Source organism: Lampris incognitus, chromosome 1, assembly GCF_029633865.1.
Source record: "Lampris incognitus isolate fLamInc1 chromosome 1, fLamInc1.hap2, whole genome shotgun sequence".
In the NCBI taxonomy this organism is placed as follows: domain Eukaryota; kingdom Metazoa; phylum Chordata; class Actinopteri; order Lampriformes; family Lampridae; genus Lampris; species Lampris incognitus.
The window spans coordinates 154221172-154243883 of record NC_079211.1 but is presented as its reverse complement, the minus strand read 5'-3'; the positions used below and the strand labels follow the sequence as shown (position 1 = coordinate 154243883).

At 43.5% G+C, this 22712-nt stretch overlaps 1 protein-coding gene across 1 annotated transcript; it reads right to left on the bottom strand.

The window, feature by feature from the left end:
• Window positions 1-5129: 5129 nt before the first annotated feature.
• polk (polymerase (DNA directed) kappa) lies at window positions 5130-20897 on the bottom strand. Its single transcript, XM_056280480.1, has 15 exons — window positions 20771-20897; window positions 20161-20324; window positions 19667-19786; window positions 19317-19469; window positions 18956-19087; window positions 16906-17056; window positions 15019-15237; window positions 14441-14565; window positions 14079-14245; window positions 13788-13820; window positions 13556-13652; window positions 8245-8416; window positions 6901-8055; window positions 5419-5467; window positions 5130-5211 (listed from the first exon to the last, which is right to left on the bottom strand). The coding sequence occupies exons 2-15, from the start codon at window positions 20287-20289 to the stop codon at window positions 5130-5132; spliced, it is 2784 nt and encodes a 927-aa protein (XP_056136455.1). The 5' UTR covers window positions 20290-20324; window positions 20771-20897.
• Window positions 20898-22712: the final 1815 nt, after the last annotated feature.

The following is a 22712-nucleotide window of genomic DNA, read 5'->3' as shown; positions in this document are numbered from 1 at the left end:
AGAGACTAAACTGGTTTGTAATGAAGGGTTTAAGCCCAGCTGAAATGGAAAAGAGAATAAACTGGTTTGTAATGGAGGGTTTAAACCTAGCTGAAATGGAAAAGAGACTAAACTGGTTGTAATGGAGGGTTTAAACCGAGCTGAAGCGGAAGAGAGACTAAATTGGTTTGAAATGAAGGGTTTAAGCCCGGCTGAAGCAGAAAAGAGACTAAACTGGTTAGTAATGAAGGGTTTAAACCCAGCTGAAGCAGAAAAGAGACTAAACTGGTTAGTAATGAAGGGTTTAAGCCCAGCTGAAGCAGAAAAAAGACTAAACTGGTTTGTAATGAAGGATTTAAACCCAGCTGAAACGGAAAAGAGACTAAACTGGTTTGTAATGAAGGGTTTAAGCCTAGCTGAAATGGAAAAGAGACTAAACTAGTTTGTGATGAAGCGTTGAAGCCCGGCTGAAGCGGAAAAGAGACTAAACTGGTTTGTGATGAAGGGTTTAAACCCAGCTGAAGCAGAAAAGAAACTAAACTGGTTTGTAATGAAGGGTTTAAGCCCAGCTGAAGCGGAAAAGAGACTAAACTGGTTTGTAATGAAGGGTTTAAACCCAGCTGAGCGGAAAAGAGACTAAACTGGCTTGTAATGAAGGGTTTAAGCCCGGCTGAAATGGAAAAGAGACTAAACTGGTTTGTAATGAAGGGTTTAAGCCCAGCTGAAGTGGAAAAGAGCTAAACTGGTTTGTAATGAAGGGTTTAAACCCAGCTGAAGCGGAAAAGAGACTAAACTGGTTTGTAATGAAGGGTTTAAGCCCAGCTGACGCGTAAAAGAGACTAAACTGGTTTGTAATGAAGGGTTTAAGCCTAGCTGAAATGGAAAAGAGACTAAACTAGTTTATGATGAAGGGTTTAAGCCCGGCTGAAGCGGGAAAATAGACTAAACTAGTTTGTGATGAAGGGTTTAAGCCCAGCTGAACGGAAAAGAGACTAAACTGGTTTGTGATGAAGGGTTTAAGCCCAGCTGTACGGAAAAGAGACTAAACTGGTTTGTAATGAAGGGTTTAAACCCAGCTGAAATGGAAAAGAGACTAAACGGGTTTGTAATGAAGGGTTTAAGCCCAGCTGAAATGGAAAAGAGACTAAACTAGTTTGTAATGAAGGGTTTAAGCCCAGCTGAAATGGAAAAGAGACTAAACTGGTTTATAATGAAGGGTTTAAACCTAGCTGAAATGGAAAAGAGACTAAACTGGTTGTAATGGAGGGTTTAAACCGAGCTGAAGCGGAAGAGAGACTAAATTGGTTTGAAATGAAGGGTTTAAGCCCGGCTGAAGCAGAAAAGAGACTAAACTGGTTAGTAATGAAGGGTTTAAACCCAGCTGAAGCAGAAAAGAGACTAAACTGGTTAGTAATGAAGGGTTTAAGCCCAGCTGAAGCAGAAAAGAGACTAAACTGGTTTGTAATGAAGGATTTAAACCCAGCTGAAACGGAAAAGAGACTAAACTGGTTTGTAATGAAGGGTTTAAGCCTAGCTGAAATGGAAAAGAGACTAAACTAGTTTGTGATGAAGCGTTGAAGCCCGGCTGAAGCGGAAAAGAGACTAAACTGGTTTGTGATGAAGGGTTTAAACCCAGCTGAAGCAGAAAAGAAACTAAACTGGTTTGTAATGAAGGGTTTAAGCCCAGCTGAAGCGGAAAAGAGACTAAACTGGTTTGTAATGAAGGGTTTAAACCCAGCTGAGCGGAAAAGAGACTAAACTGGCTTGTAATGAAGGGTTTAAGCCCGGCTGAAATGGAAAAGAGACTAAACTGGTTTGTAATGAAGGGTTTAAGCCCAGCTGAAGTGGAAAAGAGCTAAACTGGTTTGTAATGAAGGGTTTAAACCCAGCTGAAGCGGAAAAGAGACTAAACTGGTTTGTAATGAAGGGTTTAAGCCCAGCTGACGCGTAAAAGAGACTAAACTGGTTTGTAATGAAGGGTTTAAGCCTAGCTGAAATGGAAAAGAGACTAAACTAGTTTATGATGAAGGGTTTAAGCCCGGCTGAAGCGGGAAAATAGACTAAACTAGTTTGTGATGAAGGGTTTAAGCCCAGCTGAACGGAAAAGAGACTAAACTGGTTTGTGATGAAGGGTTTAAGCCCAGCTGTACGGAAAAGAGACTAAACTGGTTTGTAATGAAGGGTTTAAACCCAGCTAAAATGGAAAAGAGACTAAACGGGTTTGTAATGAAGGGTTTAAGCCCAGCTGAAGCAGAAAAGAGCTAAACTGATTTGGAATGAAGGGTTTAAGCCCAGCTGAAGTGGAAAAGAGCTAAACTGGTTTGGAATGAAGGGTTTAAACCCAGCTGAAGTGGAAAAGAGACTAAACTGGTTTGTAATGAAGGGTTTAAGCCTAGCTGACGCGTAAAACAGACTAAACTGGTTTGTAATGAAGGGTTTAAGCCCGGCTGAAGTAGAAAAGAGACTAAACTGGTTTGTAATGAAGGGTTTAAGCCTAGCTGAAATGGAAAAGAGCTAAACTGGTTTGTAATGAAGGGTTTAAGCCCAGCTGAAGCGGAAAAGAGCTAAACTGGTTTGTAATGAAGGGTTTAAGCCTAGCTGAAGCAGAAAAGACACTATACTGGTTTGTAATGAAGGGTTTAAACCCAGCTGAAGCGGAAAAGAAACTAAATTGGTTTGTAATGAAGGGTTTAAGCCCGGCTGAAGCGGAAAAGAGACTAAACTGGTTTGTATGAAGGGTTTAAGCCCAGCTGAAATGGAAAAGAGACTAAACTGGTTTGTAATGAAGGGGTTAAGCCCGGCTGAAATGGAAAAGAGACTAAACTGGTTTGTAATGAAGGGTTTAAGCCCAGCTGAAATGGAAAAGAGACTAAACTGGTTTGTAATGAAGGGTTTAAGCCCAGCTGAAATGGAAAAGAGACTAAACTGATTTGTAATGAAGGGTTTAAACCCAGCTGAAGCGGAAAAGAGACTAAATTGGTTTGTAATGAAGGGTTTAAGCCCGGCTGAAGCGGAAAAGAGACTAAACTGGTTTGTAATGAAGGGTTTAAGCCTAGCTGAAATGGAAAAGAGACTAAACTAGTTTGTGATGAAGGATTTAAGCCCAGCTGAACGGAAAAGAGACTAAACTGGTTTGTGATGAAGGGTTTAAGCCCAGCTGTACGGAAAAGAGACTAAACTGGTGTGTAATGAAGGGTTTAAACCCAGCTGAAATGGAAAAGCGACTAAACTGGTTTGTAATGAAGGGTTTAAGCCCAGCTGAAGTGGAAAAGAGCTAAACTGATTTGGAATGAAGGTTTTAAGCCCAGCTGAAGTGGAAAAGAGCTAAACTGGTTTGTAATGAAGGGTTTAAGCCTAGCTGAAATGGAAAAGAGACTAAACTAGTTTGTGATGAAGGGTTTAAGCCCGGCTGAAGCGGGAAAAGAGACTAAACTGGTTTGTGATGAAGGGTTTAAACCCAGCTGAAGCGGAAAAGAGACTAAACTGGTTTGTAATGAAGGGTTTAAACCCAGCTGAACGGAAAAGAGACTAAACTGGTTTGTAATGAAGGGTTTAAACCCAGCTGAACGGAAAAGAGACAAAATTGGTTTGTAATGAAGGGTTTAAGCCCAGCTGAAATGGAAAAGAGACTAAACTAGTTTGTAATGAAGGGTTTAAGCCCAGCTGAAATGGAAAAGAGACTAAACTGGTTTATAATGAAGGGTTTAAGCCTAGCTGAAATGGAAAAGAGACTAAACTGGTTTGTAATGAAGGGTTTAAACCGAGCTGAAGCGGAAGAGAGACTAAATTGGTTTGAAATGAAGGGTTTAAGCCCGGCTGAAGCAGAAAAGAGACTAAACTGGTTAGTAATGAAGGGTTTAAGCCCAGCTGAAGCAGAAAAGAGACTAAACTGGTTTGTAATGAAGGATTTAAACCCAGCTGAAACGGAAAAGAGACTAAACTGGTTTGTAATGAAGGGTTTAAACCCAGCTGAACGGAAAAGAGACAAAATTGATTTGTAATGAAGGGTTTAAGCCCAGCTGAAATGGAAAAGAGACTAAACTAGTTTGTAATGAAGGGTTTAAGCCCAGCTGAAATGGAAAAGAGACTAAACTGGTTTATAATGAGGGGTTTAAGCCCAGCTGAAATGGAAAAGAGACTAAACTGGTTTGTAATGAAGGGTTTAAGCCCAGCTGAAATGGCATTTGGAAATTTTGATGTCCATATCGTGACGTAATTTCAGGAGGAATTGGATTTGAACGTTTGAAAAGCGGGCATGTTGCTAGCTAGCTAACTAATGAATCTGAGCTCGGTGCCGCTAAAAGCTGAAGATTGATTGGCGGGCGGATGTCATGATGTCATTGGTTGGTTCAAGCCAACGTAAGCACACGTTATATTTTGTTTTACAGTAAGAAAACGTGATTGGATTTTGATATAAAAATACAAAGAAATGGATCTTTTGTATTTTTTGGCATTAAATAATATAGGATTATCATTCTTTGAAGTTGTCCTTCAATGAATGATTGAAGAACAACTTCCCCCATTACCCTAACAAACCATGATGACAAAACTGAGGTACATGTCCTTGCTTGACATTTGCCAATATTTTTTGTTTTCTTGTGTTTCAACAGTTTTGTAATTTTAATACAATTAACAATTTTTTGTACTGTAGGGCCATTTTAGATTATAATTGTCCCCAAACAGGACTGCAAAGGCTTATCAATGACCAACACAGGTAAATGTAGCAGTAAACAATACTGCTATGCTAGCAGGTACAATACCATGTGGTCACAATGCCTCTGCTCTACCGCCTCTCAGCCTAGCAGGGCTCAGTTGTGTCTCTACTATCCAGCTAGCCAAAGAGCTAGCAAATCTGGATAACGAGCATAACAAAACATAAATGAGCAGATATTAGTGGGCTATACAAATAAAATGGACTTGACTTGACTCTTGGCCCTACAGTCAGTATTTACTTTTGAAGCGCACATTAAGCAGTGTTAACCTTCTTTCCATTTAATAAAATGCCCCTTTTTTTTTGCTTCTCTGACCTCTTTGCAAAAGAGACTTTTCTTTTTTCACCATTTACCTTTGTGGCTGTGACCTCTGGTGGTGCATCTCCATCTCATTTAGAGCATTTTCTAAGCCTTTTTAGAAGATATCAGACTTTCTACTCAACGGAAAAACTTGTCGATAGTAACTAGCTGGCCAAGACCTTTAGCCCTCTTAGAAGGTGGAGAGGAAGGTGAATTCTGCCTAGAACACAAAGAAAAATACACTTCAAAAGAGAATATATCCATTTATCCCTCTTCTTTTTTTTTTTTATTAAAAACTGTTAATGAAATGTATGCCATTTTCCCTGAACAGAGTATGCAGACACAAATGCAAATGTCTACTCTGACCTCATGTGATGCAACAACCTGTATTTCTGTATCACCATCAATTATAACTCAACAAACTCACCTTTTACTTTTGCCTTTGTTTACTGGCCTCAGCAAAAGCTGGTCTCCCTCTGTGAACAGAAATGGACACTTGTTGAGAAAAAAAATCCCTGCTAAATCTCCTCCCTGACACAAAATGACAACTATCTAGGAGGGACAACTGGATCACTTCGTCACAGACATGAAAGGAGTCATTTGTGAGGCAGGCTGCTAAGAAGAGCCTGGGATGGAAACACACTCTATTGTGGACAGTGAATAGGTAAGAAAGTGCATTAGCCATGTCTTTTTTAAATTTATTTCTGATTTTTCCCTTTTTCTCCCAATTTAGTGGGCAATCGATCCCTATTTTAGTTCAAACACCCACCCTCGTACTGCATGCATTCACCAACTGCGTCTCTCCGGCCGGCAATCTCGAAGGAGACGCCTCGCCACTTCCATGACAAGGTGAATCCAGGCCAAACCACTGCTTTTTCCGACACACCCACAGACGCATTCATGTGACGAACACAAGCCGACCCCCCGAAGACAGCATTGCCAAATGTTGATGCTTCATCGAGTCTGGCCATATTCGGATCTGTTGAGACCGAGGCGCAAACCCCGGTTCCCAGTGGGCAACTGCATCGACACAAAGTCGATGCTTGATTTAGCCATTTCTGAGAGCAGAGCAACAGAAGCCTCACTGGGTGAAAGGAGATGTCTACTACCCATGAGAATCAACACACACATCCCACACAATGCCACTGTCGGTGAATAACAAGGTCATAGGGCACATGCACCCATCCGTTTACACCCACAATTTATTTACCCCCACAGACTTTACAAGTCAAACTGGAGGATTTCTGAATTACAGATTAATTCAATCGTAATGAAAATATTCTCAGATCATAAATAAATGTGGTCCATTCCATTATCCAAGCTGCTTATCCCAACTGGGGTCATGGGATGCTGGTGCCTATCCCAGCAGTCATTGGGCGGTAGGTGGGGAGACAGCCTGAACAAGCCAAAGGTCCATCACAGGGCCCACACATTCACACCAAGGGACAATTTAGTACAGCTGATTCACCTGACCTACATGTCTTGACTGTGGGAGGAAACCAGAGCCCCCGGAGGAAACCCACGCAGACACTGGGAGAACATGCAAACTCCACACAAAGGACGACCTGGGATGACCCCCCAAGGTTGGACTACCCCGGGGTTCGAGCCCAGGACCTTCTTGCTGTGAGGTGACCGTGCTAACCACTGCGCCACCATGCTGCTCCTAAAGGGCCTGAGCCGGATTCGAACCCAGGCCACTGTGGTAAGGACTCAGCCTTATGTGGTACGCGCTCTACCAGGTGAGCCACTGGGGCGCCGGTATTGATCCAAACAACCAAATTTCCATGAAATAAATGTGGTGAATAATGTAAATTAAACAGGCATCCCCATAAAGAGCAGAGACAAAACGATGTACGATTCATCCCAGTGCAAAGCATGGGGTTTCTATTTGCAGGTTTATCACACTCACCTCTGACCTTACTTTTCCTAACAGTAACTGAAGGTTGGCCCGTAGTGGATGGCTGTCCTTCTAGCTCAAGCAGCACTTGCTGGTTCAGACAGAGGTCAACATGATGGTTGAAAATGGTGAGGTCATTAGTATCCTGGGTCACCTGACACACTGGGCAGATGAGGGCTGACTCTTTGTGATCATGACACATCTCGGGCTGCTTTAAGCTCACTCCTCCAGTGCTGCCTTTGTGTGTTAAAGATACCCTTGGAAAAGAGTGAACTTCATAATTTTTCAAGTTGTGATGGTCTGGTGAAGGATCTGAGGTGTCACAGAGATTTATATTTGTATTTTTTTCGGTACTTAGATTTGAGTATGGCATTCTATGCAATTGCTCAGACATTTCAATCACATGGGAGCCTTTATTTTGGTTTTCCCTCTCCCCCTTAGGATCCATCTTGTCCCGTTTGTTTTGGACTTGCTCTAGTTCCAAATCTGAATCGGAGTCAGTATCTTGGTTTGGCTTTATACAGGCACAGCTGAGACACTGGTCTATGTGTTGGTTGAAGATATTCAGGTCGGTGGTCTCCACTTCTCTAAAACACACGGGACACACGAGGCTTTCTGAGACTGTGGTAACCCAGCCTGAAGTGGATGCATTGGATTCTATGGGGAAGACAGTGACATCTGTTGTGTGAGGGACAGCTGATGTTCTACTTGAGACCAAAACGTTACTCTGTTGACAATGTGTTGGCGATTCCTTGCTGTTTTGAGTGTGGGTGCCAAAGGCCATAATCCCAGAGGAACAATTCTTGTGGTTTTCCTCTTTTATGTATGTGTTCAAAGTCTGGAGTTGCAATCTTTGGGCATGGGCCCTACGGAAAAAAGACTGTTGCTGTTGTTCACCAATCCTATCCACCTCTAATTCCATCTGCCTAGCAAACCAGGGCACTCCATCCTGTCTATTCTTCTGGTGCTGTGGCTGGGCCAGGGGAAAGCAAGAAGAGGACTGGCTCTGAGTGGACAGATAGATGGGATCCTCTTTCCCAGACTTTTGGGGGAAGCCATGGGAAAGGCCACCAGAACCCTCTGTTCTACCTTGCTGAAGGAAGCTCACGATGCTCTTCTGTAAAGGCTTCTTGTCATCTGAGCTGACAAAATTAGAGATTCGAACCCCTACAAACACAAAATTGAAAACAGAGGCACATCAGAATGTAAAAGTGATAGCATAAGTAACTACAAATTATTCGAGCATGCAGAGTGTGAGTCCTTATTTTGAAAAAAAAATCCATTATCAAAATAAAAGTCATCAGGGGAAGTTATTACTCCAATAAATATGTTAGTCATAATCAGCAGTCCAATTACCCATGAGCCTCAGTCTGAGCAGCTGTGGACTGACATTTTCTATTTCAGTTTTCAGTAGTTCCTTAGCGACAGCAAAGATCTCCTCCACCGTAGCAACAGCACATGGCAGCGTCGATCCTCTGTTCTTCACCTCAAAATTCACATTCTTCAGCTTCAGTGTTATTGTTTTACCCTTGAGGAGTGTAAAAGAGAAACAATGGGAGAAAGAATTCATACAACTATAAGAAAGTGGGAAAGAACATTTCTTTCCATAACATAAACTCTAAAATCAACGTGGCTACTTGACAAACTTATTCGCAGAAATAATCAATGGTTATCACACACACACACACACACACACACACTTATGGGAGGACCATAAATAGAATATAGACATTTAACTGTGACAACTCATATTTCCGATTGATTTGTCGTGCATTTTGGTGAGGAGCCAGTCACAAAGCGCTCTGCCAGTAATGTAATCATCTCCTAGGCAGACATCTCCAAGGCTGACAGTAGTCCCCTGCTGTCTCCTTAATGGCCCTTCATTTCCTTCAGCTATCAAGGACACATCAGGACCCAGCCAGAGAGGTGATGGCCAAGCCAAACCATGCAGTCTTCTCTCCACTGACTGCGAGAGGAACAAACAGCTTGAGGTAATTGTATGAGATTCTGCCTGGAGACAAAGCAATTCTAGGAAGGCCAAAAATAGCATTTGTGAATTCAACAAACCAATAACAACCCCTTTCCTTAATCCATCATTGCAGTATCATCCTTTTCTGCTCAAATACCCTTTCTAACTTCTTTGTCTCACCCCCAAGAAAACAAATAGCAAAGGTGAAGCAATCTCTTGGCACTCCGATGCACAACCCAGTCTCATGATGACTGCTCAAAGCCACTGTACAAACTTCAGCTGTGACTAGGGAATAAACCCGCCGAAAGCTGATGTAAGCAAAGGTAACGTTACACAAGTTCACAAAGTCTTTGTAAATCAAAGGGCTCTATTTTCATGAAACTGGCCACAAGCACAGACAAGAACAGCTGTGGCAAATATATTTTTGGTCATTTGTTGACCAGCGCAGCCCTGCCACAGGATCGCACAGTTGATAGAGAGGTTGGATTAGGATGAATGAATATATATACGTATATAAATATATACACTCACTGGCCACTTTATTAGGTACACCTTGCTAGTACTGGGTTGGACCCCCTTTTGCCTTCAGAACTGCCTGAATCCTTCGTGGCATAGATTCAACAAGGTACTGGAAACATTCCTCAGAGAGTTTGGTCCATATTGACATGATAGCATCACGCAGTTGCTGCAGATTTGTCGGCTGCACATCCATGATGCGAATCTCCCGGTCCACCACATCCCAAAGGTGCTCTATTGGATTGAGATCTGGTGACTGTGGAGGCCATTTGAGTACAGTGAACTCATTGTCATGTTCAAGAAACCAGTCTGAGATGATTCGAGCTTTATGACATGGCGCGTTATCCTGCTGGAAGTAGCCATCAGAAGATGGGAACACTGTGGTCATAAAGGGATGGACATGGTCAGCAACAATACTCAGGTAGGCTGTGGCGTTGACACGATGCTCAATTGGTACTAAGGGGCCCAAAGTGTGCCAAGAAAATATCCCCCACACCATTACACCACCACCACCAGACTGAACGGTTGATACAAGGCAGGATGGATCCATGCTTTCATGTTGTTGACGCCAAATTCTGACCCTACCATCCGAATGTCGCAGCAGAAATCGAGACTCATCAGACCAGGCAACGTTTTTCCAATCTTCTATTGTCCAATTTTGGTGAGCCTGTGCGAATTGTAGCCTCAGTCTCCTGTTCTTAGCTGACAGGAGTGGCACCCGGTGTGGTCTTCTGCTGCTGTAGCCCATCTGCCTCAAGGTTCGACGTGTTGTGCGTTCAGAGATGCTCTTCTGCATACCTCGGTTGTAATTAGTGGTTATTTGAGTTACTGTTGCCTTTCTATCAGCTCGAACCAGTCTGGCCATTCTCCTCTGACCTCTGGCATCAACAAGGCATTTTCGCCCACAGAACTGCCGCTCACTGGATATTTTCTCTTTTTTGGACCATTCTCTGTAAACCCTAGAGATGGTTGTGCGTGAAAATCCCAGTAGATCAGCAGTTTCTGAAATACTCAGACCAGCCCGTCTGGCACCAACAACCATGCCACGTTCAAAGTCACTTAAATCACCTTTCTTCCCCATTCTGATGCTCGGTTTGAACTGCAGCGGGTCATCTTGACTGTGTCTACATGCCTAAATGCATTGAGTTGCTGCCATGTGATTGGCTGATTAGAAATTTGCGTTAACGAGCAGTTGGACAGGTGTGCCTAATAAAGTGGCCGGTGAGTGTATATATACACTACCGTTCAAAAGTTTGGGATCACCCAAACAATTTTGTGTTTTCCATGAAAAGTCACACTTATTCACCACCATATGTTGTGAGATGAATAGAAAATAGAGTCAAGACATTGACAAGGTTAGAAATAATGATTTGTATTTGAAATAAGATTTTTTTTACATCAAACTTTGCTTTCGTCAAAGAATCCTCCATTTGCAGCAATTACAGCATTGCAGACCTTTGGCATTCTAGCTGTTAATTTGTTGAGGTAATCTGGAGAAATTGCACCCCACGCTTCCAGAAGCAGCTCCCACAAGTTGGATTGGTTGGATGGGCACTTCTTGCGTACCATACGGTCAAGCTGCTCCCACAACAGCTCAATGGGGTTCAGATCTGGTGACTGCGCTGGCCACTCCATTACCGATAGAATACCAGCTGCCTGCTTCTGCTCTAAATAGTTCTTGCACAATTTGGAGGTGTGTTTAGGGTCACTGTCCTGTTGTAGGATGAAATTGGCTCCAATCAAGCGCTGTCCACTGGGTATGGCATGGCGTTGCAAAATGGAGTGATAGCCTTCCTTATTCAGAATCCCTTTTACCCTGTACAAATCTCCCACCTTACCAGCACCAAAGCAACCCCAGACCATCACATTACCTCCACCATGCTTAACAGATGGCGTCAGGCATTCTTCCAGCATCTTTTCATTTGTTCTGCGTCTCACAAACGTTCTTCTTTGTGATCCAAACACCTCAAACTTGGATTCATCCGTCCACAACACTTTTTTCCAGTCTTCCTCCGTCCAATGTCTGTGTTCTTTTGCCCATCTTAATCTTTTTCTTTTATTGGTCAGTCTCAGATATGGCTTTTTCTTTGCCACTCTGCCCTGAAGCCCAGAATCCCGCAGCCACCTCTTCACTGTAGATGTTGACACTGGTGTTTTGCGGGTACTATTTAATGAAGATGCCAGTTGGGGACCTGTGAGGCGTCTGTTTCTCAAACTAGAGACTCTAATGTACTTATCTTCTTGCTCAGTTGTGCAACGCGGCCTCCCACTTCTTTTTCTACTCTGGTTAGAGCCTGTTTGTGCTGTCCTCTGAAGGGAGTAGTACACACCGGTGTAGGAAATCTTCAATTTCTTAGCAATTTCTCGCATGGAATAGCCTTCATTTCTAAGAACAAGAATAGACTGTCGAGTTTCAGATGAAAGTTCTCTTTTTCTGGCCATTTTGAGCGTTTAATTGACCCCACAAATGTGATGCTCCAGAAACTCAATCTGCTCAAAGGAAGGTCAGTTTTGTAGCTTCTGTAACGAGCTAAACTGTTTTCAGATGTGTGAACATGATTGCACAAGGGTTTTCTAATCATCAATTAGCCTTCTGAGCCAATGAGCAAACACATTGTACCATTAGAACACTGGAGTGATAGTTGCTTGAAATGGGCCTCTATACACCTATGTAGATATTGCACCAAAAACCAGACATTTGCAGCTAGAATAGTCATTTACCACATTAGCAATGTATAGAGTGTATTTCTTTAAAGTTAAGACTAGTTTAAAGTTATCTTCATTGAAAAGTACAGTGCTTTTCCTTCAAAAATATGGACATTTCAATGTGATCCCAAACTTTTGAACGGTAGTGTATATAATATTATATTTCCCCCCTTTTTTTCTCCCCAGCTGTGTCTTCCCAGCCGTCCCGGTCACTGCTCCACTCCCCTCTGCCAATCTGGGGAGGGCTGCAGACTACCACATGTCTTCTCCGATACATGTGGAGTCACCAGCCACTTTTTTTCACCTGACAGTGAGGAGTTTCACCAGGGGGATGTAGCACGTGGGAGGATCACGCTATTCCCCCCAGTTTCCTCTCTCCCCGGAACCGGCGCCCTGACCAACCAGAGGAGGTGCTAGTGTAGCAACCAGGACACATACCCACATCCGGCTTCCCTGGGACGCCCAACCAAGTCAGAGGTAACACGGGGATTCAAACTGGCGTTCCCCGTGTTGGTAAGCAACGGACTAGACTGCTATGCTACCCGGACACCCAGAATGAATATATTTTAAACAGGTGGAGTTGGGGCAGGCTTCGACTTAGTCAATGAAATCAGCTCCTCTCCATCTCTTTAAATGTGCCACGGTGCAGCGTAGTCGTTTTCAAGATGGATGAACAGGGGAGTCTGTAGGAACTGCTCTACACTGATTAACTTGGATGAATGAAATCCGGCAGCAGTACTTTCTTTCCCTATAGATTATGACAGAAAAATATTCCAGAGGTCAGGCTATAGACAGTTTATAGTGGTGGATACTTCTGTCTGGACCAGACAGACATTTACTTTGTCGTGTTAGGCTGCATTTTCCATGCGTCATGATGAGCGCAAATTCTTTGATTCACATCAAATTCAAAAGCCACATGTTTTTTTTTCGTTTTAGCTATTCAAAATGTTCTGTTCAATTATGCTGCAATTGGTTTAACGATTTATTTCATTGGTGTAAAATGTTCCAGTGTGCTTAGGCTTAGACTGCCGAATGAAAATAGCTCAATGCCCCTGCATTTGCGGTTAGAAGTGGTCTGAGCTGGCGTAAGTGCAATTTCAAGCTGAAATTGACACCAAAATTGTATTACACCAGCAGATCTGCATTAACATTCCCCCAGCTGTGCCACCACACCCATCTCTGCTAAGGTGAGTTCCTTTCGAGCCACAAAATTACTAAACAGATGCAGGCAGGGGAAAAAAAACCTTGGGGTCAAGGAACTGCCAATTAGCCTGCATTTGCACCTCTGCTGGCTCTGCACCCGCACAGAAGTAAAGCCCATAATGTTGAATTACGTTAGCCAGTACCATATTTACAACACACTACACATTCACGGGGGGGGGGGGGGGGGTATGGTGTGAGTGTGTTTTAACTGTAACCAGCCATGATTGTGTGGAACAGCTGAGCAGTAAAATAAGCCACTGTAATGTTCTGTACCTTCAGTCCTTCTTTCTTCATGTCCTTGGCGAGGTCTTCACACAGCTGTCTGCATAAAGACAACTGCTCCTCAACTGCACTCAACTCCCTAAATGTCCTGTACAGGACACGGGTGTAGGGGAGCCATGTGAGAACGCAACAGCATAAAAGAAAATTAGTGCACAATTGTGTAATTTGGAGCAATTAAGAAGAAAACGCATTCCTTTCTCTTATATTATGATGAAGACTATACCTTTCTGTGCTCATACTTTTTCTTTCACCATCCCTGCATAAAAAACATCGATAAATACAGAGCGTACTACATATAGAACATAAAGAATATAAATGCACTTGTTTTAAAATATCAAGAAAGGTCTCATATGAACATTTTCACAGCATTGCCTAGATCTCTGGATGGAACTGATCTCTTGTGGTTTGTCACAGTTGCTGCATAAGAGAAAATAAACGCTCCCTCGCACCAATTTCATAACATTTTGAATGGCTAAGTCTCACTAACTGAGTGATGCAACATGTAGTTGAGCACCTTTCTATGTGTGTGGCGCCTAAACCCAGAGAAATGTGCATAAAGTGATGCCATGCTGTCTCAGAGACCAACAAGGACAGCAGCGCCATCTCCTGGCCAAGATGGGCACAGCTGCAGATACCCAACGCACTGAGCATCTTCTCGCTCACTTTCCCTATGCCAGACACCTGAGAAAAGAACAGAAGACAGTTTCACTATTTTTATTTGTGGAGACTGAGTAGCCCAGAACATGAGCGCTTACTCACATCCTCAGGGCACTACCCTCACCTCTCACATCTACATTCCCATTTACATTTCTGCAGTTATTCACTGACAAGACCTGAAGGCTCTTTATGTTTTAGTTGGAGCAATGTGTCTCGTACTTTGCGAACTGGTAGATTCTGGGTGAAGTCCATGACTGCCTCTCTGTCGGAGGGAAGTCTGTACTGGCCGTTGGGCTTGTTCTTGTCACTGCACACTTTGGCAAGCCTCATATTTGGAGCAATGCCTAGAACAGGGAACAGTTTCTGTAAACTAACGGCTGTTAAAGCACATTCATAAGCTTAGTCATACATAAAAGCAAAATGTTCAGGAAATATTCTGCAGACATTCAATATTCATGAGAATTGAAAAAAAATTATATTGGCTACAGTAGTTTTTTTTGTATTTTATTCTTTATCAATACAAGACAAGGGTAGCAAGGGAGACAGAGAGGGGAGGAGACACAGGAGACAGAATTCTGCTGGTCTCTGGAGGGATTTTGATCTTATAAACAATGACAGTCCACATGGTTTCAGAGGACATGGGGACTCAACTACTCTACCTCTGTGCACATTTTATCATTTTCTTACAGCAAAGCTCAGAAGCCCCCGCAGCAAAAACTAGGTGTGAACATAGCACACCTGAAATAAGTATCCAAGCATGAATGCCCCTTACCCGACCCTCACCCATCCCGCCTTGCCTGCACTGGCAGTCAGCATCGTCTTCTGCTCGATGCGGAAGCGCATCTCTCTCACAGCTTCCTCTGCAGAGGTTCCAAACACTTCCAACCCCCCAGCCACATCTGATCCTTTGGAGCCCAACAGCCAGGGAGAGCTGCTGGGGCTGTCCTCAAACAGAACTGGAGAAAGGTCTTCAGCCTCCCTTGTTGTCCCCTGGGGGAGCTCAGTTTGTGCTTCACCTTCACATACAAAGTGAGACAGGTTTTGAACAAAGAGGCGGAGAGCCATAGTAAGTGAAGACAGAGTGATAGGTGAGGGTAAAAGGGATTTGTACAAAGGGGGAGGACAACACACGTATGTATTTAACCTTATGCTGGCCATGTCATTCGAAAAGTGAAAATACATGACAGATAACGGAGACAGACAGTAAGTCAAGTTTATTTGTATAGCTCAAAATCACAAAGTAGTCCCCAAGAGCTTTACAATCAGTACAAATATACAATACATAACACCCTCTGTCCTTGGACCCCAGACCTGAATGAGGAAAAATTCCACAAGAAAAACCACATCAGGAAAAAAAATGGAAGAAACCTCTAGAAGAGCAACAGATTAAAGTAATAATTCTTCAATAATTTTCTTATTCTTCATTGTTTTTATAGCGTTGATATTAAACCCGGTAAACCATTTGTTTTCTCTCTCACATACTTGTCTTCACAAGTAATGCATAAAACAAACGGCAAAAAGACAGAATTTCTAGTGTATGCAACTAGTACCGCATGACACAGGAAGGTAGGAATATTTACCGTTAACCTGATGGTGGGTTACAAGTGAACAATGTTAAGTCCAACAGTAGGAAGCATTACTTAAAGCTGAATTAAGTGATATTTTTGTTATCAACAGTGAATCCAATGACTCCCTGTACTGCCACGGCACTGAGAATCAAGACCACAGTCAACAGTTTTCCTAAACCAGAGACAGGCTTCACCTTCACTTTCAGCTCATTATTAACTGACCTGGCCCCAATATGGCCCCTCCCTCTCCCTCCTATAAAACCGTGGATAAACTGCTTGCACAATTCCTAAGCTGAGAACATGGTCTAGGGTGAAGCTCACAGAGAGGAGATGAAGTGTTCGACAACTTCTGAATTGTGAGCATGATTTTAAAACTGAGCAGAGCGGTGCCATGCTTGAGCCGGATAATGCAAACAATGAGCTGAAAGTGAAAGTAAAGCCTACCTCTGGTTAGGGAAAACAAGACCACAGTGTTGAGCAAAACTAAAAGCAGTATGAGCAATCATTTCAAATTATAGGGAGGCCTTTTATTCACTGTTAATGCCCCCCCCTTTTTCTCCCCAGTTGCATTTGGCCAATTACCCCATTCTCCGAGCTGTCTCAGTCACTGCTCCACCCCGTCTGCCGACCCGGGGGAGGGGTGCAGACTACCACATGCCTCCCCCGATACATGTGGAGTCACCAGCCACTTCTTTTCACCTGACAGTGAGGAGTTTCACCAGGGGGACGTAGCATGGGGGAGGATCATGCTATTCCCCCCAGTTCCCCCTCCCCTCCGAACAGGCGCCCCGACCTACCAGAGGAGGCACTAATGCAGTGACCAGGACACATACCCACATCCGGCTTCCCACCCTCAGATAAAGCCAATCGTATCTGCAGGGACGTCTGACCAAGCCGGAGGCAACACAGGAATTCGAACCGGCAAGCCCCATGTTGGTAGGCAACGGAATACACCACCACACCACCCGGACGCCCCCACTGTAAATATCTAAATTATAACTTAATGCTGTTTTAATGTATAGTTTATGAAACAAACCCTTCAGTTATCTAGAAGAAAAGGATAATATCAAACATAACATAACACATAAATCACTCTGCAGTGCAACTACATCTTACCCGCTCCAGAGCTGTTGGTGTATAGGTGATGCGTGCGCAACGATTCCGGCCAACTCCTTCTCTGTTCCAAGTGGTCTGTGAAATCCAGATATGCCTCATCCAGGCTCAGTGGCTGAAAGTTGGGGTCATAGTCTGCAAAGATCTCCTGTATCTAACATAGGGAGGTAAGAATGTTATGATCTAATGTTTGTTTAAAAGCACTTCAGATCTCTGAGCAGTACTACACCCACTTCAAAACATACCCTTGGGTGGCTTATTGCTTTCATAAATCGGGCAGCAGTAAAACCTAAAGGTAGAAACCCAGACCTATGTATAAAGACTGTGGGTTTGCAGTCCTGACACCAAACAGACAGGCAAGAGGAAAAAAAATTACTACTTCGTCTGCCGTCGGTACAGCGGCATTTACATCTACAGACTTCACCATCGGTGCCTCAGAGATGCCAACGAAAAGAAAGAAACTACCAATTCCACAATTCTTTGCTAGGCTGGCACTTGCATATACGACTACAAGCTACCACCTGCCATTACTGATTAAGTGCAGTTGAGCAACTCACTGAACCTGAATGAAAAGACCATCTGCACACTTAAATGTGTAAGAATCTTTTCAAGAGTATGCAGATGCTTTCTTCATTCAGTCTGATTTTTTTAGCTCCAGCACCTCAGCTAAGTCTGTTACTGGGTGAGTGGTGCATTTTTCTCTATTTTTGAACCCACTGAACCTAAAATTGCTCCGGGGTGCCAACATTTCAGTCTGCCCTGCACTCTGAGCTCATCAGAATAACACAAGCTTTACTTGTGTTCATAGGCTTTCTGTGTGTGTCATTTGGAGATACATAATATAGAAAAAAATCTTGTCGCTGTGTTCACCAGTACCACGTGTAAGGTGGCCAATTACATGGTGTTAATTCTTAAATCATTGTAATGAGTGAGTTAGGATTTAACTGATACAAATGCAGGTGTGCATGTTTATTTCTAATAACATGTTATTTATTTAGGGCAGCACGGTGGCGTCATGGTTAGCGCGGTCGCCTCACAGCAAGAAGGTCCTGGGGTCGAGCCCCTGGGTAGTCCAACCTTGGTGGGTCATCCCGGGTTGTCCTCTGTGTGGAGTTTGCATGTTCTCCCCGTGTCTGCGTGGGTTTCCTCCAGGGGCTCCACTTTCCTCCCACAGTCCAAAGACATGTAGGTCAGGTGAATTGGCCGTACTAAATTGTCCCTAGGTGTGAATGTGTGTGTGTGTGTGTGTGTGTGTGTGTGTGTGTGTGTGTCGGGGGGGGGGGCTGTGATGGCCTGGCAGCCTGTCCAGGGTGTCTCCCCGCCTGCCGCCCAATGACTGCTGGGATAGGCTCCAGCATCCTGCGACCCTGAGAGCAGGATAGGCGGTTCAGATAATGGATGGATGGAAAATGTTTTTTAAATGTTGTATAAATATTTGAGCAATCGTTAACTTTTATAATAATAATGTAATTCTTGTAAAAAAAAGTGTATCAAAATGTAAAAATAGATTGTGTCAAAACACGAACTAGGCAATGGTTTACAAATATCTAGAATTCTCATGTACCTCTGTTTGCCATCACAACATGGTAGAGTCCTGGTAATTGGGAGAAACTATCCTTCCTTTATCATTTATACCCATGTAATCCAATTCAAGGTTGTAGGGGGCTGACGTCTCTCAAGGCACGCATTGGACAGATGGCGAGGAGACACACAAGACAGGTCATCAGTCCATCCCATTGCCCACACTCAGAGTCACTCAAATACCATTCACACCTCCGGATAATTTAGAGCATGCAAACTGCAGGGAGAAACCCCCCCATTGCAAACACAGAGAGAACATGCAAAGACCTAACAGATGAGCCAGAGTAAAATCAGGGACCTGCTACTGTGAGGCAACAGTTTTAATAACTAAGCTACTGTGCCGCCCTGGAACTTTCAATTTTACAAGCAACAGCAATTACATATATCATGTGTTTTACGTTTGCTTCGTTTTAGTGTCCATGTGTCTATGTTTGTGCATTTCTGTGCCGCTTTGCTGTTTTGATACTCTCACCTCATCACTAATAGCTCTGTACTTTTCAAAGTTGGGTGGAACAATGACCAAAGCAGGACAGAGTTTCTTCGCAATGAACCCTGGCATGGCAGCTCGAACCCCAAACTTCCTTGCATGGTAGTTAGATGTTGACTGTTAAAACACGGGTGTAAACAATTGAATAATGAATATATTCAGTTAGAAATTACACAAAGAAATTGGTTGTTAAGAAAAGTTATGCCTGTGTTAATAAACAGAATGAGCAACTTCTGGGATATGATAAATATCAACTGACTTTTTAATTTTGAACGTTTCACTGAAGAGAACATCTAATGATTTGCAATGATTTTGCATAAATCTGCCAGGTAATGTTTTGACTCACTAGCATACTCATGGATCCTACAGCCATTGGTTTGTCCTTAAGTTCAGGGCAGTCCCTCATCTCAACAGCAGCATAGAAAGCATCCATGTCCACATGTACAATCACACGGCTTAAATCACGACTCCTCTCCAGCTCAAAGGCCAGTTTGTCCACCTTCAGAGAGATTATGAGTTAAATGCCTCAACAAAAAGTCCAGGATCAACTTAGATGATGTTTGAAAGGGATTGTAGCTTATTTATTCAAGGCCACCAAACTCACTTTATGTTCCCCTAAGTGTTTGCAAGTGATCTCATAAAACACCTAAAGCCAACCTCAACTGAATGGTTGTTTAAAACCTTCTTTTTTTTTACCTGTGTTTGTGCTTTCCTCAACTGCTGCTCAGTAATCTGTGCCTTCTGTTGCATCATCCTCTCAATGCGCTGGTTTACCTGACGGTCTTTCTTCAGTTCGTTTTCATAGAATCTGGAACCCTGCAGGAGCAAGAATAAGAAGACAGAGACTGACGACACAGCACATGAGAAAGGATGAGTCTTTTCTGGATTGTTCAAATGTAGGCGTTAACCTGGGGACCATCAGGCATTCACACAAGACTACACAGAAAATGTAATTTCTATTAAAAATGCCACACATTTTCTATGGTCCAGTAAATATGATCTATGCTTGCCAACACACCCTTTAACTTTGTAAAGACTCACTGGTTAGTCAAGCCAGTGGTTCACGTCTCTGTCGTTTTTAGATCTGCGGTCTACAGGGTTGTGTGACACACCACTGCACCAGGGTGAATTTGTGCAAGAAGTTACTGCACTGCTCCACGCAACGTGAAGAACTGTATATTAGTCTCTACCTTCGATGACTCCATAATGATCTTGTTGATCTTGTCCCTGTCAAGTCCCTCCATTCCAGCTTTGTTGTCATTGAGGGCCATTCTGGAGAGACAGCCCTCATCACTGCCAGATGCAATTCCGCTGTCCATCTTTTATAGTTAGCCCTGTGTTCACACTCTCTAACCTGTAATAATAATAATAATACACTTTATTTGTATAGCACCTTTCATACGTACAATGCAGCTCAAATTGCTTTACATTAAAAACAAAGGAAACAACAAAACAACAAAAATACAGATAAAACAAGTTAAAAGTAATAAAACACAGACCTGGGCAAACCACATAAAACAAGGCAAGAAATAAAACCGCAGTACAAGATAAGAAACACGAGTAAAACAACAAAGAGGAGTCACACAACAGTAAGCTACGTTAACAGCAGAGTCCTTGGCGCTTCCACCAGTTACCCTCGGTTAGCTTCTCGGTTAGCTTCTCGGTTAGCGTCTCGGTTAGCGTCTCGGTTTAGCTTCTCGGTTAGCGTCTCGGTTAGCTTCTCGGTTGGCTTCTCGGTTTAGCAAGCTAACTGTGTACCACTTTATACTGCTCTATTGTAGATTATGTACTGTCACATACCCACTTAGAAGTTAGCGAACAATTTGCGAGGCAGCTTAACTACGGATTCAGATGTCCAACTTCATACCAAAACCAGAACATCAGTGTACCCTTTTAGTGGTCTTCTTTAACAGAAGTGACCGTAACCCTTACAGAGACAGAGAGAGAGAGAGAGAGAGAGAGAGAGAGAGAGAGAGAGAGAGAGAGAGAGAGAAAGAAGATAACCTACCTTCTCCACGTTTAAACTCCGCACAACAACAGTACAACGGCCATCGTATGGTCGCTTTTCTCCCTCGTCTTTGAGATTTAATAGCGGCGCAAACCAGTTTATAGCTGCATTACCGCCACCTACTGGCACGGATTGTGGCGCAGTAGATTGGCAGAAGAAAACAAATCAAAGTCTTCTCTCTGTTATTCCTGTTACTCTTGTAACCCAGCCACTGAGGATGCACAAGCCAGTGCATCCTTAGTGCCGGTCCCAAGCCGGGATAAATGGGGAGGGTTGCGTCGGGAAGGGCATCCGGCGTAAAATCTTTGCCAAATCAAATATCTACTACTACTTTCGGCTGCTCCCGTTAGGGGTCACCACAGCGGATCATCCGTTTCCATTTCTTCCTGTCTTCTGCGTCTTCCTCTGTCACACCAGCCACCTGCATGTCTTCCCTCACCACATCCATAAACCTCCTCTTTGGCCTTCCTCTTCTCCTCTTCCCTGGCAGCTCCATATTCAGCATCCTTCTCCCAATATACTCAGCATCTCTCCTCCACACATGTCCAAGCCATCTCAATCTTGCTAAGCCATCTCAATCTTGCCAAATCAAATATGCGGATCATATATCAGATTTCCATACGGATCGGTTGAGACCAAGGTTACCAACGACCGCCACCGGTACTGTTGGCAAGCAAGGTGCCCGCGGAAACTATGCTACTGTAACCAGGTTAAAATTAATGTTTTTATTTTATTTTGTTTGAGTATGAAATATCACCAAATCCTGTCTGTGTGCTGTTATTTGTGTTTACTACATTTTATTTTATGTCATTATTTACTTTTATGTGTTTTACAACGACCGTATACGTGTACTGTCGCTTTAAGAGAGAGGTCTTATGGGTACACGGAAGAGGGAACGCGGGAGAGGCCATTTTTGTTTTGTGGGAGGAGTCTCAAGCAGCGATCGAGCCGAGCCACGCGTGTTTCTTACCGTAGGACAGTTTTGCTGGTTGAGGAGAACGTAACCTTGAGTATCCCTGTAAGAAGATACTGCAAGTTGTGGGATAAAATACTTGTTTATCCTTTCTTACATCGGAGTCCCGTGGACGGTTTCTCCTTCTAACGCACACGAGTGAAGTCCGGGCAGTGGTTGAACTTTGACCCCCACGTCCGTAAGAAACACCGCTCCCGCTGGAGGACTGGACGTTTGTCGAAGGGTTTGAAACCAAAATAAATGGCAAGGTGAGCCAAATAGAGTCCTGTGTGTCCCCCCTCCTTCCTTGATCATGATGATGATGATGATGATGAGAGACTGAGGGCCCCCCACAACATCTGGGACCCCACCGAAAATAGAACACAACGCAGAGCTGATGATGGAAGTGACGGGCGTGCAGCAGGCTGACCAGCAAAGAACAGCATAGGACTGCCCCCGTTACATTGGTGCCGTGACCCTCCTGGATCCTGAGAGTGACGTCAGTTGCTCGCCGCGGGAGGCTGCTGTCGTCATCGAGCCCCAGACGTCCTCAGGTATTTCTATAGACTGTACGCTCATGTTACAGTGGACTGGAGTTGAGCTGTGTGGACACTGGACAGTCATAGCTGTGGTTACCATGGACTGGGCTTGTGAACAGGTCATTTGTATATACTGAAGGAAGAAAAACACACGAAAAAAAAAGGAAAAAAGGTTAATGTTGATGTGATTGAAGGACTCGTGTGAATAATCTATTGATGTAAACTACTGGATATGTGCATATG